The sequence below is a fragment of the Vitis vinifera genome, chromosome 5 (genome assembly GCF_030704535.1).
Source record: "Vitis vinifera cultivar Pinot Noir 40024 chromosome 5, ASM3070453v1".
Lineage (NCBI taxonomy): Eukaryota > Viridiplantae > Streptophyta > Magnoliopsida > Vitales > Vitaceae > Vitis > Vitis vinifera.
In genome coordinates, this window is record NC_081809.1 from 456,135 (window position 1) to 470,634 (window position 14,500).

Consider the following 14,500-nt stretch of genomic DNA (forward strand, 5'->3'; position numbering starts at 1 on the left):
AGATGTAATGATGGTGAAAAAGGTCTAATGATCATATACAAAATGTTTGTTTTATTAGGATTTTGGTATGCCATTGTTGCATAGAGAAAGGAGTGACATCAGCCTCCATTAAATTTTTTTTTTATATATATCAAAAAAATAAAATTTAATGGAGGATGATGTCACTCCTTTCTCTGTAGGGTAGTTTTGATATTTCATAAAAAGATTAGATGGATCCATTGTATGTTAGTGAACATTTCGAAGGTTAGTGACAAATTGGAAGCCTTTAGAGAGGTTTGTGTTAGTGTTAGAAATTCTAGGGGAGGTTTTGTAATTATCCTGAAGAAAATGGCTTGTTTTTCTTCAATCATTCTTAGTTGTTGATAAGTTGAATATTCGATTTGCTTTCCAATAGATTGACCATTTGATAAGGATTAAGTAAATATTGGTCAATATTGCCTCCATAGTTTTGTTTCTTTTAAGAGAATGTGACCTCATCATAGCATATATGAATCAAATGAAAATAATGTCATGTATACGGTAATGACTCAAACATTTCTTTTAGCACTGATGTCTTGCCTTTTTCCTGTATATCAGTATTGTCAATAGTCGGGAAATTAATGTTTGGAGATATTATGTGGAATCTAGGAATTGTGATGCTCACATTGATTGTTTTTTCCCTTGTGTGATGAACCATGCAGATAAAAGAAATTTGAGGTGTTGTTTATAGATTGATTGCAAATTGCTAACCTTGCTTAAAGTTATGAAATTTAATGTTTAGCATGTGTCGCCAAAGGGTAGTCATGTTTTAGCTAGGCGAGGAGTTAACAAGTTTCTAATTGTATTGACTTGCTCTGATTTTTGGAACTTACAGAATCACAGATCTGTACATCCTAGTTAGTGTTTAGCAAGATATTAGGCAATAGAAAGTGAAAAAAAGCACACAGCTGTTAGAAAGAAAACACTCTAGAAATTTTCCATTTGTTTTTATCTGGGGTGAACCTAATGATCTGAGTCCCCATACGAATGTGTTCACTAGCAAAAGTTCAGTACCTAGACTAAGCTTGTCTGTCATATGTATTTAGGGATGTAGAAGCCACTGAGATTGTCAGACTCCAAAACTCATCTCTTCTCCAATTGATATGTAGCATTTGATCCAGACAGACTATCAACACTGTTGTCACCTCGCGTATCATGTGGGTCGCGTTGCTGCTAGATGGATGGACACGCGATTCTCAACACACAAGGGGTTCTTGATTCAGTGGTTGTACCTGCAAAAAGGCATCCGGACAGGGTGTCCGGATGCACCCTCCGATGATGTTGTTAGCCATAGTAAGAGAATAAGATATATGAGGCAGTTGGCCTTTTACTAGGTATCAAGAGGTTACCAGGAGATCATCCCTTTCTTCTTCATGTGAAGTCATATATATACAGCTTCAGGGGTACTGTTCCTCTCATTAATGGTGAGGAGATATTTTCTGTTGTGATGATGACAATAGGTGTTAGTAGGAGCACTATCATCCTACGAATGGCTGTCAGAGACCATGGTAGGTGATGCGGCTGTCAGAGATCGTGGGAAGTGATTATGTAGAATGATCGTGGGAAGTGACTTGCTGTCACTTCCTCTTGTCTTCTCATTCTGTAGGTGATGGGATGTGGGTCATGGCTGCTTGCTGTGATTGCGTGTAAGACTCGCTTTACTTTAATTGACCATCCAGACGATTTATATCCGGATGGATCATGCTGATTATCCGGATGTGTTGTGGAGACTATCCGGATGTGTTGTGGAGACTATCCGGGTGTCTACGCTCTGCCAGCGTCGTTTGCTCTTCCTTGGATAGGAGAAGCTGAAACGTCGTTTGCCTTTCCTTGAGGGGTTCCGGATAGGATAGCCGCACCATGCATATCTTTAGGAGAATCCGGATGATGATGGTCCGGATAATGATGGTCCGGCTGATAGCACGTGTCACGCGTCACCATGAGCTGCGTGCCACGTGTTTCCCAAGGGGAGGGGTCCCTACAAACACCTTAGAAAGGTGAAAAAAAAATTTCCAAAGCCAGATTGGGTCCAAATCTTTTATGGGAACGTCCCAATTTAGCTTCATATTGCCTCTCTTTCATCCTCCATTCTGTTGAAAAGCAGGAAAGGAGACAAAGACATACGGTTAGGGCCATGATTTCCCACTCCATAGCCAGTCCCTGATTGGAAATCGGAGACACCCAATATTCAGCCAAGCTTTTGCAACTTTTTAAACATCAGCAGAGGAAATTGTTGTTATAGGGCTTCAATTATCATGCTGTATGGTGTGACCATCTCCACCCACTGTGGCGGTAGGAAGCATGATTGAGGAGAAAGGGGGGGAAAGAGGCCAAAGGAGGATGCCCACGTTATTATAAGGGAGAGGGACGAGTGGTGAGTGAAGCGTTTTGGTTTCTTGGAAAGACACCAAGGGAGAAGTTAGGAGACAGACAGAAACCACTTCACTTTACACCTCTCTCCTTAGCTGTTTCCTAAAAGCCTGCCCCCTTTTCCTTTCTTTTTGTTTTGCTACATTAATTCCCCACCTCCCTTCCTCTCTCTTTATACCCACAATGCCATCCTTGTTTCTTTTTGTTCTTTTTTCTTTTTATTTTTTTATGGAAAGAAACCACAAAATAGAGTATTTACACATTCAATTTGAAAGAACTGCAATAATATTTGAACCCAAACTTAGTAACATTTCTAGGAAAATCTGACCTTCAAGTGAAAGACTTTAAATTATAGATACTTTTTTTAGCTAAACAATCTATTATTCTATTTGTTTTTCTATAAATATGCCAATAAATACAAACATTAAGATCTTGAGTTATTTCCACATATCTTCCATTAACAACATAATGGAACTAGGAATGCTACTTTTTTTATTTTAATTATCTATCACTACTGTTGAGTCACCTTCAATCTTTAAATTTAAGAACCCAGTTACTAACACACCATCTCTAAAAGTTAACATATTGACGTATTGCCCATATGCTTATTTATAGTCATTTTTATTATACCATTAGAATCTCTAATAAGCCATCTTAATGCACCTCTATTCTCTGCCTTGAGCCATCCTTGTTTTCAATTTTAGGTCTTTCTGCCTTGCATGATCATTTTTCTCTTTTTATTTTAGGGTGTGTTTGGTGCCTGAAAATACAGTACCATATCCAGAAAAATAATCTAAACCCTCGTACAAATGGGTTTTGGTTTTATTCTTTTTTCTGATTCTAAACAAGGATTTACTTCAGCATTGTAAACATGTTTTTTTTTTTTTAAGTAATAAAGCCTTGAATTTGGCCCATATGCTAGGGCTATGGGCTCTAACCCAGTATGAGCGTTTATTATTATTATTATTTTTTTAATTTTGGGTGAACTAAAGATGGAAATTAGAATAGCACGATAGATATAGAAAATTTTAAATTCTGTCAAACAAAGACAACTTTCATGAAGTGAGAAATAGAATAAAAAAGCGTTTTTTGATAATTTATTTTTAATAACAATTTTCAAAAGCTCTAAATGTCTAAATGATCCCGAGAGTTGGGGATCGCTGGATTTATTGAATTTTCAAAAAAAGGGCATACCCTCGTTGATTCCAAACGAGGAGAAATGAAGGAGGGAATGGCAGGATTGAGATATGAGGAAAACAAGAAGGTCATATAGTAGGAGTAGCATTCCAAGGTGCCAACAACTGCGAGTCCCTCCCTCCACTGGGCCGTTAAATTTTAGAACTGCTATGACGCGCGTTACAAGTTACAACAGCTGCCCACACTTACGCTTCATCTAGACAGTGCTGTCACCCAGCCTCCCCACCCCTACGCGCCACGTCCTCACCCCGCTTCCGTCACCAAACGCACCACTCCCGTACCGTCACCCTCATTTCACCTTCGTATTTGTATTAGCTCTCCTCATTGGCTCTCCACCGTCCGATCAGATGACTAGTGTGAAAGCTATCGCTGGTGTTTGTCGTGTTGCGTGTTGATTTCTTTTGTAACCGTCGTCGTTCTATAAATGAAGGCTCTCAGTGAAGCATCTTTCCTCTCTCATCTGCATTTATGGAGTGCTTCTCTTTGGCGTAGTTGCTACTTGCTAGGTGTTTAATTGCTTTCTTTTTTCAAGATGTGTGGAGGTGCAATTATATCCGGCTTCATCGCCGCAAAGCGTGGCCGGAAACTCACCAAGGAGGACCTCTGGTCGGAGCTCGATACCATCTCGGACCTCCTCGGTTTGGATTCTGCTAACGGCGGTGATGATTTCAACCCGTCTGAAAATAGGGTTGCTCCAAAGCCAAAGCAAGTGAGCAAAGGTGAGGTTTTGTGTCTGGGTTTTTTTTTTCTGGATTTTTGGGTTTCTTCGGTTTTATCGATGGAAAAAGATTTCATTTTTTCTGGGGTTGCAGGGACGAACGAGAATACCCAGAAAGCGATTCGGGTGGAGGAAAAGAAGAGTACCACCACTCCGAGGATTCGGAAGAACGTGTACAGAGGAATCCGGCAGCGGCCTTGGGGAAAATGGGCGGCGGAGATTCGGGACCCGCACAAGGGTGTGAGAGTGTGGCTCGGCACCTACAACACCGCCGAGGAAGCCGCCAGAGCCTACGACGAAGCCGCCAAGAGAATCAGAGGCGACAAGGCCAAGCTCAACTTCGCTGATCCCTCCTCTCCCCACTTCCCTCCGCCCATCCCACTGCCGCCATCCAAAAGACGATGCGTTGTTCCAGACCCCACAGCACAGTCAAGTTATCAGCCGACCGTACCACCACCACCATTAATGACCTATCCTGCTCCGTACGAGAACGAAGCAGCGAGCGAGTTGGAGTTTAAGGAGCAAATCTCGAGCTTGGAATCGCTCCTGGGTTTGGAGCCGGAACAGGCCGCCACTCAGTTGAACGAAATCACCGAGTCAGACTCGGTCGACCTCTGGATGCTGGAGGACCTTGCTTCCACTCACCCTCACCACCATCGTCAGCATGTATGCAGCGCTGCGTTTTGATGCACCACTCTGTAATGGTTCCAGTGCATCGCAGATACAGTAATAAATGCATGTGGTTGCATGCATCGCCGTCGGTTGTCGTCATCTGCGTTTGCTTTAAGACCCTTGGATTTTACGGCGTTTGTCGGTGCATGTATCTACTGCTTTTTTTCTGTTAATTTCCTTCCTAGTCCTTCCTTCTTCTTCTGCTATAATTAGACTGCTCATTATATTATATGGGTAATAATGTAAAAACGTCTTTGCTAAATTTTGTGTGCATGGAGTACAAGTGTTGGTGTGTTTATAGGTTATGACGTCATAAAAAAATGAGGGTCCTCCACGTGTTAAAACTACGAGCATGTCTCGACTCTCAACTACAAATTCACAATTTGAAAAATAAAAAATGGAAGAGATTTGTAACGGAGGTGATAAAACGCGCAGAACTTCCTCTATTGTCCATGTGAATTAGGGGGTTCATCACAAAGCTGTTCGATTTTAAGGGCCTAATTACTAAATTAATGATTAGATTAGAGAGTTCCTTTTTATCTAATTAAGATCGTATTAATAGTGTTTTTTTTTCTTAAGGCCTTAGATGACGTCAAACCATTATCTTATATCAGGATTAACATTGATTTTAGTCTCATTTATAATGATTTTTTTTTCTATGTAAACATTATTTATTGAATAAAATTGCTCACTATTGTAGCTTATTAGAAACTTCTTCCCTTAATGATGTGAAATTATCACTATGAATTTCATAAAGAAAACTTATTTTCTTTTCAGTTCTTTCCTTGTCAATAAGTTGATTACCCTATCTCGGCCGTCCCAAGGGCTATTCTTCCCTTTTATCTCTTGCCTTGTAGCCTTCTTCACGTGGCCTTTCCCATCTTAATAGCTTTGTCAACTTTCTTGTGACTCTCATCAACCTCATGCATCCCTTTGCCACACCTTTACACTATTATTACACGTTCTATTAAAACCATCCATTATCAGAATCTTAACGTGACACATATTTTTAATACATGCTTGGCAACGCAGGACAAGAGGTTTGCTTGCTTAATTATTAAGCTCAGACATTGTTTCTATTAGCATATGAAAGATGTGCGACTTGTAGTCATGAATATAAATTGTTGTAATATTTTACTAGTAAAGCTTCCCGAGCCATACTTTTCGACCCTTTTTGAATGAAAACCACCCGTAAAGCAGAAGAAACAAAAAGGGTGAGGAAAATATCAAGCGAAGCAGCAACCAAGAGGATAAAGAAGGTTGAAATGTTATATTTATCAAAGTTAGATGTGAGGGATTGGAGCAATAATTGGAGTTTGAAATGGGGAGAAATATATTTGACGCTGGTAAACATTACGTCTCTGGTTGGTGGGACTCTAACCGAATCATTTGATTGGAGTGGAGTTGCAGGGGAAGATGCATGAACCAAATCTTAGCGGGTCCTTCAGCTGTATGTCTATGCTATCCAATTTTCCTTCATTGGATAAAAATATGAAATGCTCCATAAAAGAAATTAAGGTGGGTCAGCTCCACGAAGAGGGTGGCTTTCTGGATGAGAGAGTTATGATTTACTTGCAGATGTGGGGGCCAGGGGGCATAAGTCCACTTAAAATAAGTACTGGCTGCTTAATTTGTGGGGAGAATGGATAAATTCCTTCCGTTCAAGTCAAAAGAGGCCGCCGATCAAGATTCATGCATGAGGAGTCAGCCAGCCCTCCACTTGCCTGTCTAATCCTCTTCTTTTCTTAGTTCGTAGTCTCCTACTCTTATTTTTTACGAGGATATTTAGTACACTGCGTTCTAAAACAGTTCTCAAAACTTTTTATTTTTATTTTTATAACAATTCTTAAATCAGTTCTTATTTTCAAAACTGATATATGAAACTAATTTTCTCAATCGATTCTCCCTCATCTCATTTTTTTTTCTTAATTTCTACAAGGAAAGATTATTTATACAGGATATTTAGCGTATGATTAGGTGTGTCAAAAAGAATATATGAAGAGATAATATTTTATTTATTTATTTATTTTTCTCTATTTAACTCAACCCAACCCAATTGGGCCTTCATTTGGAATATAAAAAATTTGTTATGTATAAGTTCTAAGGAATCAAATCCCCCCAGTCAAGATTGCTCCTCCTTTATATGGAAGGATTACAATCTAACCCTTGATTATGTAAGTCGCTTTGGTGCCGTCCCACCTTTTCAACTTCACCCTTGTCTGTCTCTGTCTTCTCTTTTCGTTTCTCTTGATTTTGTCTCTCCCTCTTGGTTTCAAAAGAATAGAAACCATTTTTAGAAACATTTTCAACCTATTCATTTATAATTATTATCAGACCTTTCTTGAGCCAGGTCTGTTTGGCCCTCATTATTAGATGTGTGGCCTACTCTACAATTTCTCAAATCCAATGCTTCATCAGGAAGAAGACAGATCTGGTGTTACCTAAAATCAAGGGAAAATGGAGGATGAATTGGTTCCAAGTCCTCGATCTTCATGTTAAAAACTCCCATATCATGACACCCTTGTATGCTCTCAAACTAGCCTTCTCAATAATTATCCATAAAGTAGATACAATCCGGTTTGAACTCGGACAACTCCTTGGTACGTATGGAAATTGACCCATTATGACCCAAGGATCGTCTCCTTGGTTATTCACAGCATTCCACATACTTTTACTAAAATCAAACCTAAATACCAGAAACCCAGCTGTTTCATTAATATCATTCCACTCCCTAGTCTCTTGAGACCTGCAAAATATCCCCAGATGATTCTATCAAACACTTCATTCAAAGGATGGGATGTGTGAGTGGGTGCCACATGAATGACTTGCCCATCATCGTCATCACATCGATTCCAGTTTCCCCATTGATTCACGATATAGAAGCTGTCTCTGTAATGGAACTGATGTCTACCACTACTACATTAGGTGGAAATGAATAATGAAAATAAATATTTTATTTTTATTTATTTTTCTTATGTTTTGATAATTTTAATTCTTCTATTTAGATGGATTTGGTAATCTAAAATGTTAAAATGATTATTTGTTTTTAATATATTTTTTTTAGAGTTAAAAAGGTCCAAACTAATGGAAATGAAAGGGTAAAATAATAATTTTAATATATTTTATATCATTTCTTATATTGAATGAATCAAAATATCTTACATGTGTGGAATTGGAATCATTTTTAATATTAAAATACACTTCAAGAGTATTAAAATAGACAGATGACAGATGACAGGACACACAAATATCCGTGTGGATCTATGTTTGCAAACTTCCTACATACCCATATGTGTTTTTGTTTTTAAATACAGAAAAAGGTTAAAGTATGTGGGCTGTGTTCCTGCTCCTTGCATCAGATAGGATTTCACAGAATAAGCAGATATCCAGTTCTACTTCTTAGTTAATCAATGCCCACATGTATATTTCATTGTGGATCATCAAACATCAAACCTCGCCGATTTCAAATGCTCTTGACTGATTAATAATTTCAAAGATAATCAATTCACGAAAAATGAAAACTATTGGGAATCCATGCGCAATCTTCCTACATTTTGGAAGAATAATTTTTTTTTTTTTAAATCACAAGGGTACTAACTGGGCTCTGTTGATGCTTAGAGACAACTGGGTATATCAGAATCAAGGTATATTAAGCACATCAAGGGACAGAGTTCACTGATTACCACCCATCAGGAGACGCTATAATTGAAGGCTTTTTCCTCGTAAGCTAAAGAACCAACACAAGGGGCAATACAGAGTTCACCTTGTGCGCCTTGCGCCTTTTAAAGCTATGCATGTACCTAATCCTCCCAATATTCATTCAGAATTACAGATCTAAATCATATAATCTTGTCTAATGAAGTCAATCATAAAACAAAGACAACTTAAAAGAACATGAAACCAATTCCATGTAAAGGTTCGTAGTTATGTAGGCCGACTCAGACCCATTAGTAAAAATGATAATGCGCTCCAACTTTTCACGCTGCCTAAGTCCATTGTCCAGAAACAACTATGTGGTAAGGCTTCCAATCAATCCGTCAACAGATTTTGTCTAGAAAAACACCCCCCTATTCTGGGGAAACAATACCCAAGAATCAAGAGGTCATCAGAAAAATTCTCTCAATGCTACAGCCCAACGAACAAACCAAGGAAAAATAGGAATGATATCTCTAAGAGCCTCTTTTGGTGTTCCTATCACCCATGAAACACAACATCTTCCTATCAATTTTGGGGCTTTAGGGGACTCTGGATTCAGCATAAACTCTCTCAATGCACCTTCCAACACTGTGAATTGATACGAGATATCTTCCTTTTTCTCAAATTTACGAATATCAAATGTATCATTAGTTATACTTTGGAAAAAAGGAACACACTTTTATCGGTGAAGTAGTTCAAATATGCCAATAAAAGGATTGAATCTACGTAAAGAAATCATAAAGGAGATTTATAGAAACAATGAGAATATGTACAATATATACAGTGAATAGTACATAGAAATTTTGGCAGAAGATTCAGACAACCCAGATAACAGATATATTATCCAATTCTCATCCATTAACGGGTTGAACACTGAGGAGAAACGGTACCAAGTTAGCACATTGATGCAAATCTGAATGGAACCTTCTCCCTTGAAGCATCGCCGATATCATCCGCGAAGATTCGAACAACCCTCTTAAACGCAAAATGCACGCAATTAGAGAGGGCAATCCAGCAAATCACCTCGTACACGAAATCGAAAGCGGGATCGGATGACGAAGACGGAGATTCGTCCCAATTATGCCCTCCAAACCTATCAAAATTCCATCCCCTGCCACCGCCGCCGAACCCACCAAACGGACCATCGTCCCCGCCATCACCAAGGAACCCGAAGTCTTCGCCGTTCTCCGAATCTCCGGTCAGTGATCTCCTCCTCGTGCGCCGCTTTCTCCGTAAAGAAGTACGCCGAGCGGTCTTGCACGAATTCGATCTCACCGGAGGCGGAGCTAAGGCGTCCACCGGGAAAATCATGGCGGAGATTTGGAGGACTCCGGCGGTGGAGGATTGCTCCGACGAATCGAAGACAGAGAGGTGGTTGTTCGAGACGACGTTGTGGCCACGGAGGAGAATCTTCGCAAAGCTTAGCCCTTGGCTTACAGTATCGGCGATGAGACAAATCTCCATGAATTTATCAGATGCGTTGAAGAATAGATTTCGAAACCAAGAAAAACCTAGGGTTTCCGCAGCTTGAAATTCTGGCGGAGATTTTCCGGGAAACCCGAGAGAATAAAACATAGCAGGAAATTCGAATTGGACTTTGATTCCAAGAAAAAGACAGGGCCGAAACGCACGGAACGTGTTCAATTGGATTTGGGGCTCTTTCAACTAGTAGGTCGGACAAATGATGATTGGGCCCAACAAATTGGCCCAACCCACTAGTACACCCTATTCTTCCTTAACTCTAGGCCCAACCCAATCGATTCCACATCCATAATTCCAATCTGGGCTGACCCGAAACCACTCAGCCACACAAAACCCTAACCCTAAGTAGCCGTCATATGATATAAAAGCTGGTGTCTCTCCATTCGGAAGACTCTCTCGTCTCTGGTTGCGAAGAGAAGCCATGGTATCGCTGAAGCTTCAGAAGCGGCTCGCCGCCAGCGTTCTCAAGTGCGGGAGAGGCAAGGTCTGGCTCGATCCCAATGAGGTCAACGAAATCTCCATGGCCAACTCCAGTACGACTCTTTCTCTCTCTCTTTGCTCCTGATATTTCTCTGCTTCGATGGAGGTTTTTGTGTGTTTTCTTTTTTCTTCATGATTTGTTTGATTTCGGGGAAAATGCAGGAATAGAATCTTTTGTAGCATCTTTGATTTTGGAGGGACGGTTGAAGGATTCCATTCCTTTTGCGTTTTTTTTTTTGTTTGTGGAACTTTCATGGACAGTGGATTTTAGTGGTTTAGCAGATTGATGTTTCTCTGTTTATATTTCTTTTATCGTTTTTGTAGTGTAGCGTGGTACTCTTGAGATGAATCGCTGTGAACATTTAGTTACATGCGAAATCCATTTCTTCTTAATCATGTTAAGAAAAATTCCCCTTACTAGGTGCATTCTTACAGCAAAGTAGAGTGGTAATCTTATTGGTTATCACGTTTATGTTAGTATAAAACACTATCCTTATTGAAAGAAGTAGACTTGGTAATTCTTGGGTTCAATTATTTGCTGGAAGTTGTTTTTGAAAATTGCCTGTTTAAGCTCGTCCAACATCAAAATCTTGCTGATACTCCTCTTTCTTCTTCTTCTTGCTGTACTTGATTCTATTTTCTCCTCGTTGTCTTTTTTTTTTTTTTGGTTTGGGTGGGGCTGGGGCTGGGGCTGGGGGGGGGGGGGGAGTGCTGTTTTGTTCTGTGATTCTTATTTCTTTGGGTTTTCCTTATAACTTTGGTATCTTCCTTCAATAATATGATGTGTGTTTTTTTGTGAAAATGTAGATGATCTCGGGTCATCTAATGGAATTGGTTTGCTGAATTCTTATTTCATATATATTTATATATAATTTGCTGTTGAAGCTTGGGTCAAAGCCATATTCTAAATGATTGTTTGTGGGGCCTTATATTAATCTTTGATACTTATCATTTGTCGATTTAGTATATTACTTTGGTTGATTTTTTATTTCTAAAATCCAACTAATTCTCCATGCAAGAGTTCTATTTATCATTTTTGTGTAATGGTATCCTTAATGATTGCTAATGCAGGGAAAAATATATTACTTTGGTTAATCTTTTATTTCTAAAATCAAACTAATTGTCCATGCAAGAGTTCTATTTGTCATTTTTGTGTAATGGTATCCTCAATGATTGCTAATGCAGGGCAAAATGTAAGGAAACTTGTGAAAGATGGTTTTATCATCAGGAAGCCAACTAAGATCCACTCTCGATCTCGGGCACGGAGAATGAAGGAGGCCAAGAGAAAGGGACGTCACTCTGGATATGGTATGGTTAATTGTTAAATGTATAGGGTCATGGTTAAATGGCTGCATATCTTTATAGATGCAATGTACAGTAATGAATCAGTTGATGTACATAACCTTTATTTGAATGTCATTTCAAATCAACAGGTGTTTATGCATGACATTTCTTTTTTACTTGGTTTTAGACTTATGAAATGAAGAACAGTTGTTTATGTGTAATTGGTTTCTTCATTTGCAATAGTTTTCTCAATTGCTGTTTGCAAGTCTTGATGCCAAGTATTGGGAAAATTTTTACTAGCTTTGGCAACTCATTATGGTGCTTACCTGGATGTGTTCTTTGTTTTGTGTTTCCTGTTTTTAAACAGTGTTTATTTATTGTTTGTATTTGTATTTGTTTTTTTGTTTTAAGGCCCTTATTTTCTCATTCTTTTTCTTGTGTTTTTATTTTTTTTAAAAACTACAATGAATGTTATACATGTTTTAAATTTATGTCCAACAATCTTTAGTTTAACTTTTGAAGACTCATGAATTTTGCACCCTTTTTTGTTTGTCTCAAGACAAAGTGAATGCCTCATATTTGCTGGTAATTATGGTTACATGCCTCATATTTTCTGGTATTCATTGTTACAATCATATCATAAAACTTTAACTCATATGATAATTTTTTTATTTTTTAAAAATATGTTAACTATAGAATGGGAATATATTTGGTCTCACAATTTGTGGTGCATGTACCTGACATCTTTGGACATGTCTATTCCCATGGGAAGAGGAGAATAAACAATTCTCCATGTGAAGACAGAAATTATTAACTTTACCATGCTTTCAATATTTCATTTTCTTTATGCCCAAGTTAGATAATGCATGTGCTAGGTTGCTCTAGATAAGTTACCGGTTGGATTTCCCTCTTCACATTGATTCAGATTGAAGAGCTTAAGACCATAATGAAGCTTGATAATGTGTGAATTTTTTCAGGTAAACGCAAGGGTACAAGGGAGGCAAGGTTGCCCACTAAGATCCTTTGGATGAGGAGAATGCGTGTACTGAGGCGCTTGCTCCGCAAGTATCGGGAGTCCAAAAAAATTGACAAGCACATGTACCATGACATGTACATGAAAGTGAAAGGTAATGTCTTTAAGAATAAGAGGGTGCTAATGGAGAGTATCCACAAGTCGAAGGCTGAAAAGGCAAGAGAAAAAACTCTTTCTGACCAGTTTGAGGCTAAGCGTGCTAAGAACAAGGCAAGCAGAGAAAGGAAGCTAGCTCGGAGGGAGGAGCGCCTGGCCCAGGTATGATGAGAGTACAAACCTCTTCTTTCCACAGTGTCCTTTATAAGCTTGAAAGTATCTTTGATTGTTGGATGCTCAAAAATGATCTATGAAAAAAGATCAACATTGTTTCTTTTAGCTTAATTTAGTTAATGATATATGAGATATTGCAAGGATAATGAAAATGAGCTTGTGTGAATGCTAGGTGCTAGAATATCCCAAGCCCCATGTACACTTTAGAAGCATTTGTAATGTTTAAAACCAACCTGCACAGAAGTATAGGCATATGTGTAGTTTGTATTTTTATATTCAGATGACCTTGTGAATTATAATCATGTCTTAATGTACTCAGGGACCTGTGGAAAGGGCACCACCAGCATCTGCACCCCAGCCTGCTGAGTAAGAAATGTGAAATTTTGTTTTATCCATCTATTTGAAACAGGTGGATCTAACCCCTCTCTCTCTCTTGTAGGGGAACTAAAAAGGCCAAGAAGTGATGAGAGGTGCCTCTACCATGAACATTGAAGAACTGATAACAACAGATGACAATCTCTTGGTTTTCTGCAGTAGGATTTTGTTCTTAATCCAATATTGTTCTCTTTTTGTGGCCAATTTTTTCTTTATAAGAAATCTTGAACCTCTATTAAGTTTTAGGTACTTTCCCATATGTTGAGTGCTTTGTTCATTTATGATTTCAGCGAACCATTAAATTATGTGTGCATGCTTCAGTTAAACATAAGAATTTACTCGTATTAGTTGAAAGCACAGTTTTGGGTCTTAAAAGTTTGCTTTGTTCATAATGTTTGGAGTTGATCTTGTTTGTCTTGTTCTCTTCTTGCTGCTTTGCTCAAAGCCGATTACAAAGCAGCGGCTAAAAATGTCTTGAGTCCCGTTGCACCTTAATGCATTGAGGTCATTTTTTTCCGAAATTGGAACGGTATATTCAAACAGTAGCATATCTTTTTTTTTTTTTTTTTAAATGTTTATTTATTTTTGGATTTTAGTATCAGGGCTACTTACCTCTGTGCTTCGCTGGGTTGGGACGAGTTATTGTTATGAATTCAAGATTGCTAAAAACAATTGATGCTTTAAGCCTCAAGATTCAATTCGGGATGTGGATTGCTGTTATTCTTGAGATTGTGCTTTGCAAATTTTGATGGTAGCACCATCCAGGTGGTTCTTGATCTTATCAGCCAAGCTCCTATAATCCCTCCAAAATATTATCATTTTTTAAAAATAACTTTCAAAATTTGCTGTATTTAGAAAGAAGCCCCTGGGAGCCCAATGTGGTCCAATGCCCAAAATATTTTGGC

General features: G+C 38.6%; 3 protein-coding genes across 3 annotated transcripts; 2 read left to right on the top strand and 1 right to left on the bottom strand.

Moving 5' to 3' along the window:
- Positions 1-2,592: 2,592 nt before the first annotated feature.
- On the top strand, positions 2,593-5,237 carry LOC100249982 (ethylene-responsive transcription factor RAP2-3). Its single transcript, XM_002272390.4, has 2 exons — positions 2,593-4,304; positions 4,398-5,237. Exons 1-2 carry the CDS (start codon positions 4,118-4,120, stop codon positions 4,988-4,990), a joined length of 780 nt encoding a protein of 259 aa, XP_002272426.1. The 5' UTR covers positions 2,593-4,117; the 3' UTR covers positions 4,991-5,237.
- Positions 5,238-9,394: 4,157 nt separating this feature from the next.
- Positions 9,395-10,246, bottom strand: LOC100244847 (uncharacterized). The gene has a single exon (XM_002272645.4). It carries the CDS (start codon positions 10,244-10,246, stop codon positions 9,566-9,568), a length of 681 nt encoding a protein of 226 aa, XP_002272681.1. The 3' UTR covers positions 9,395-9,565.
- Positions 10,247-10,292: 46 nt separating this feature from the next.
- LOC100267158 (60S ribosomal protein L19-like) lies at positions 10,293-13,970 on the top strand. The gene is made up of 5 exons (XM_002272691.4): positions 10,293-10,686; positions 11,819-11,941; positions 12,895-13,208; positions 13,540-13,586; positions 13,660-13,970. The coding sequence occupies exons 1-5, from the start codon at positions 10,575-10,577 to the stop codon at positions 13,682-13,684; spliced, it is 621 nt and encodes a 206-aa protein (XP_002272727.1). The 5' UTR covers positions 10,293-10,574; the 3' UTR covers positions 13,685-13,970.
- Positions 13,971-14,500: the final 530 nt, after the last annotated feature.

What these genes read in the sequence shown, in the direction of transcription:
- LOC100249982 (XM_002272390.4), top strand. Translation starts at nt 4,118, where the DNA reads ATGTGTGGAGGTGCAATTATATCCGGCTTCATCGCCGCAAAGCGTGGC. An exon ending in GCCAAAGCAAGTGAGCAAAG is followed by an intron (nt 4,305 to 4,397) that starts GTGAGGTTTTGT and finishes CTGGGGTTGCAG; the next exon opens with GGACGAACGAGAATACCCAG.
- LOC100244847 (XM_002272645.4), bottom strand. Translation starts at nt 10,246, where the DNA reads ATGTTTTATTCTCTCGGGTTTCCCGGAAAATCTCCGCCAGAATTTCAA.
- LOC100267158 (XM_002272691.4), top strand. Translation starts at nt 10,575, where the DNA reads ATGGTATCGCTGAAGCTTCAGAAGCGGCTCGCCGCCAGCGTTCTCAAG. An exon ending in AATCTCCATGGCCAACTCCA is followed by an intron (nt 10,687 to 11,818) that starts GTACGACTCTTT and finishes TTGCTAATGCAG; the next exon opens with GGCAAAATGTAAGGAAACTT. An exon ending in GGGAGGAGCGCCTGGCCCAG is followed by an intron (nt 13,209 to 13,539) that starts GTATGATGAGAG and finishes TAATGTACTCAG; the next exon opens with GGACCTGTGGAAAGGGCACC.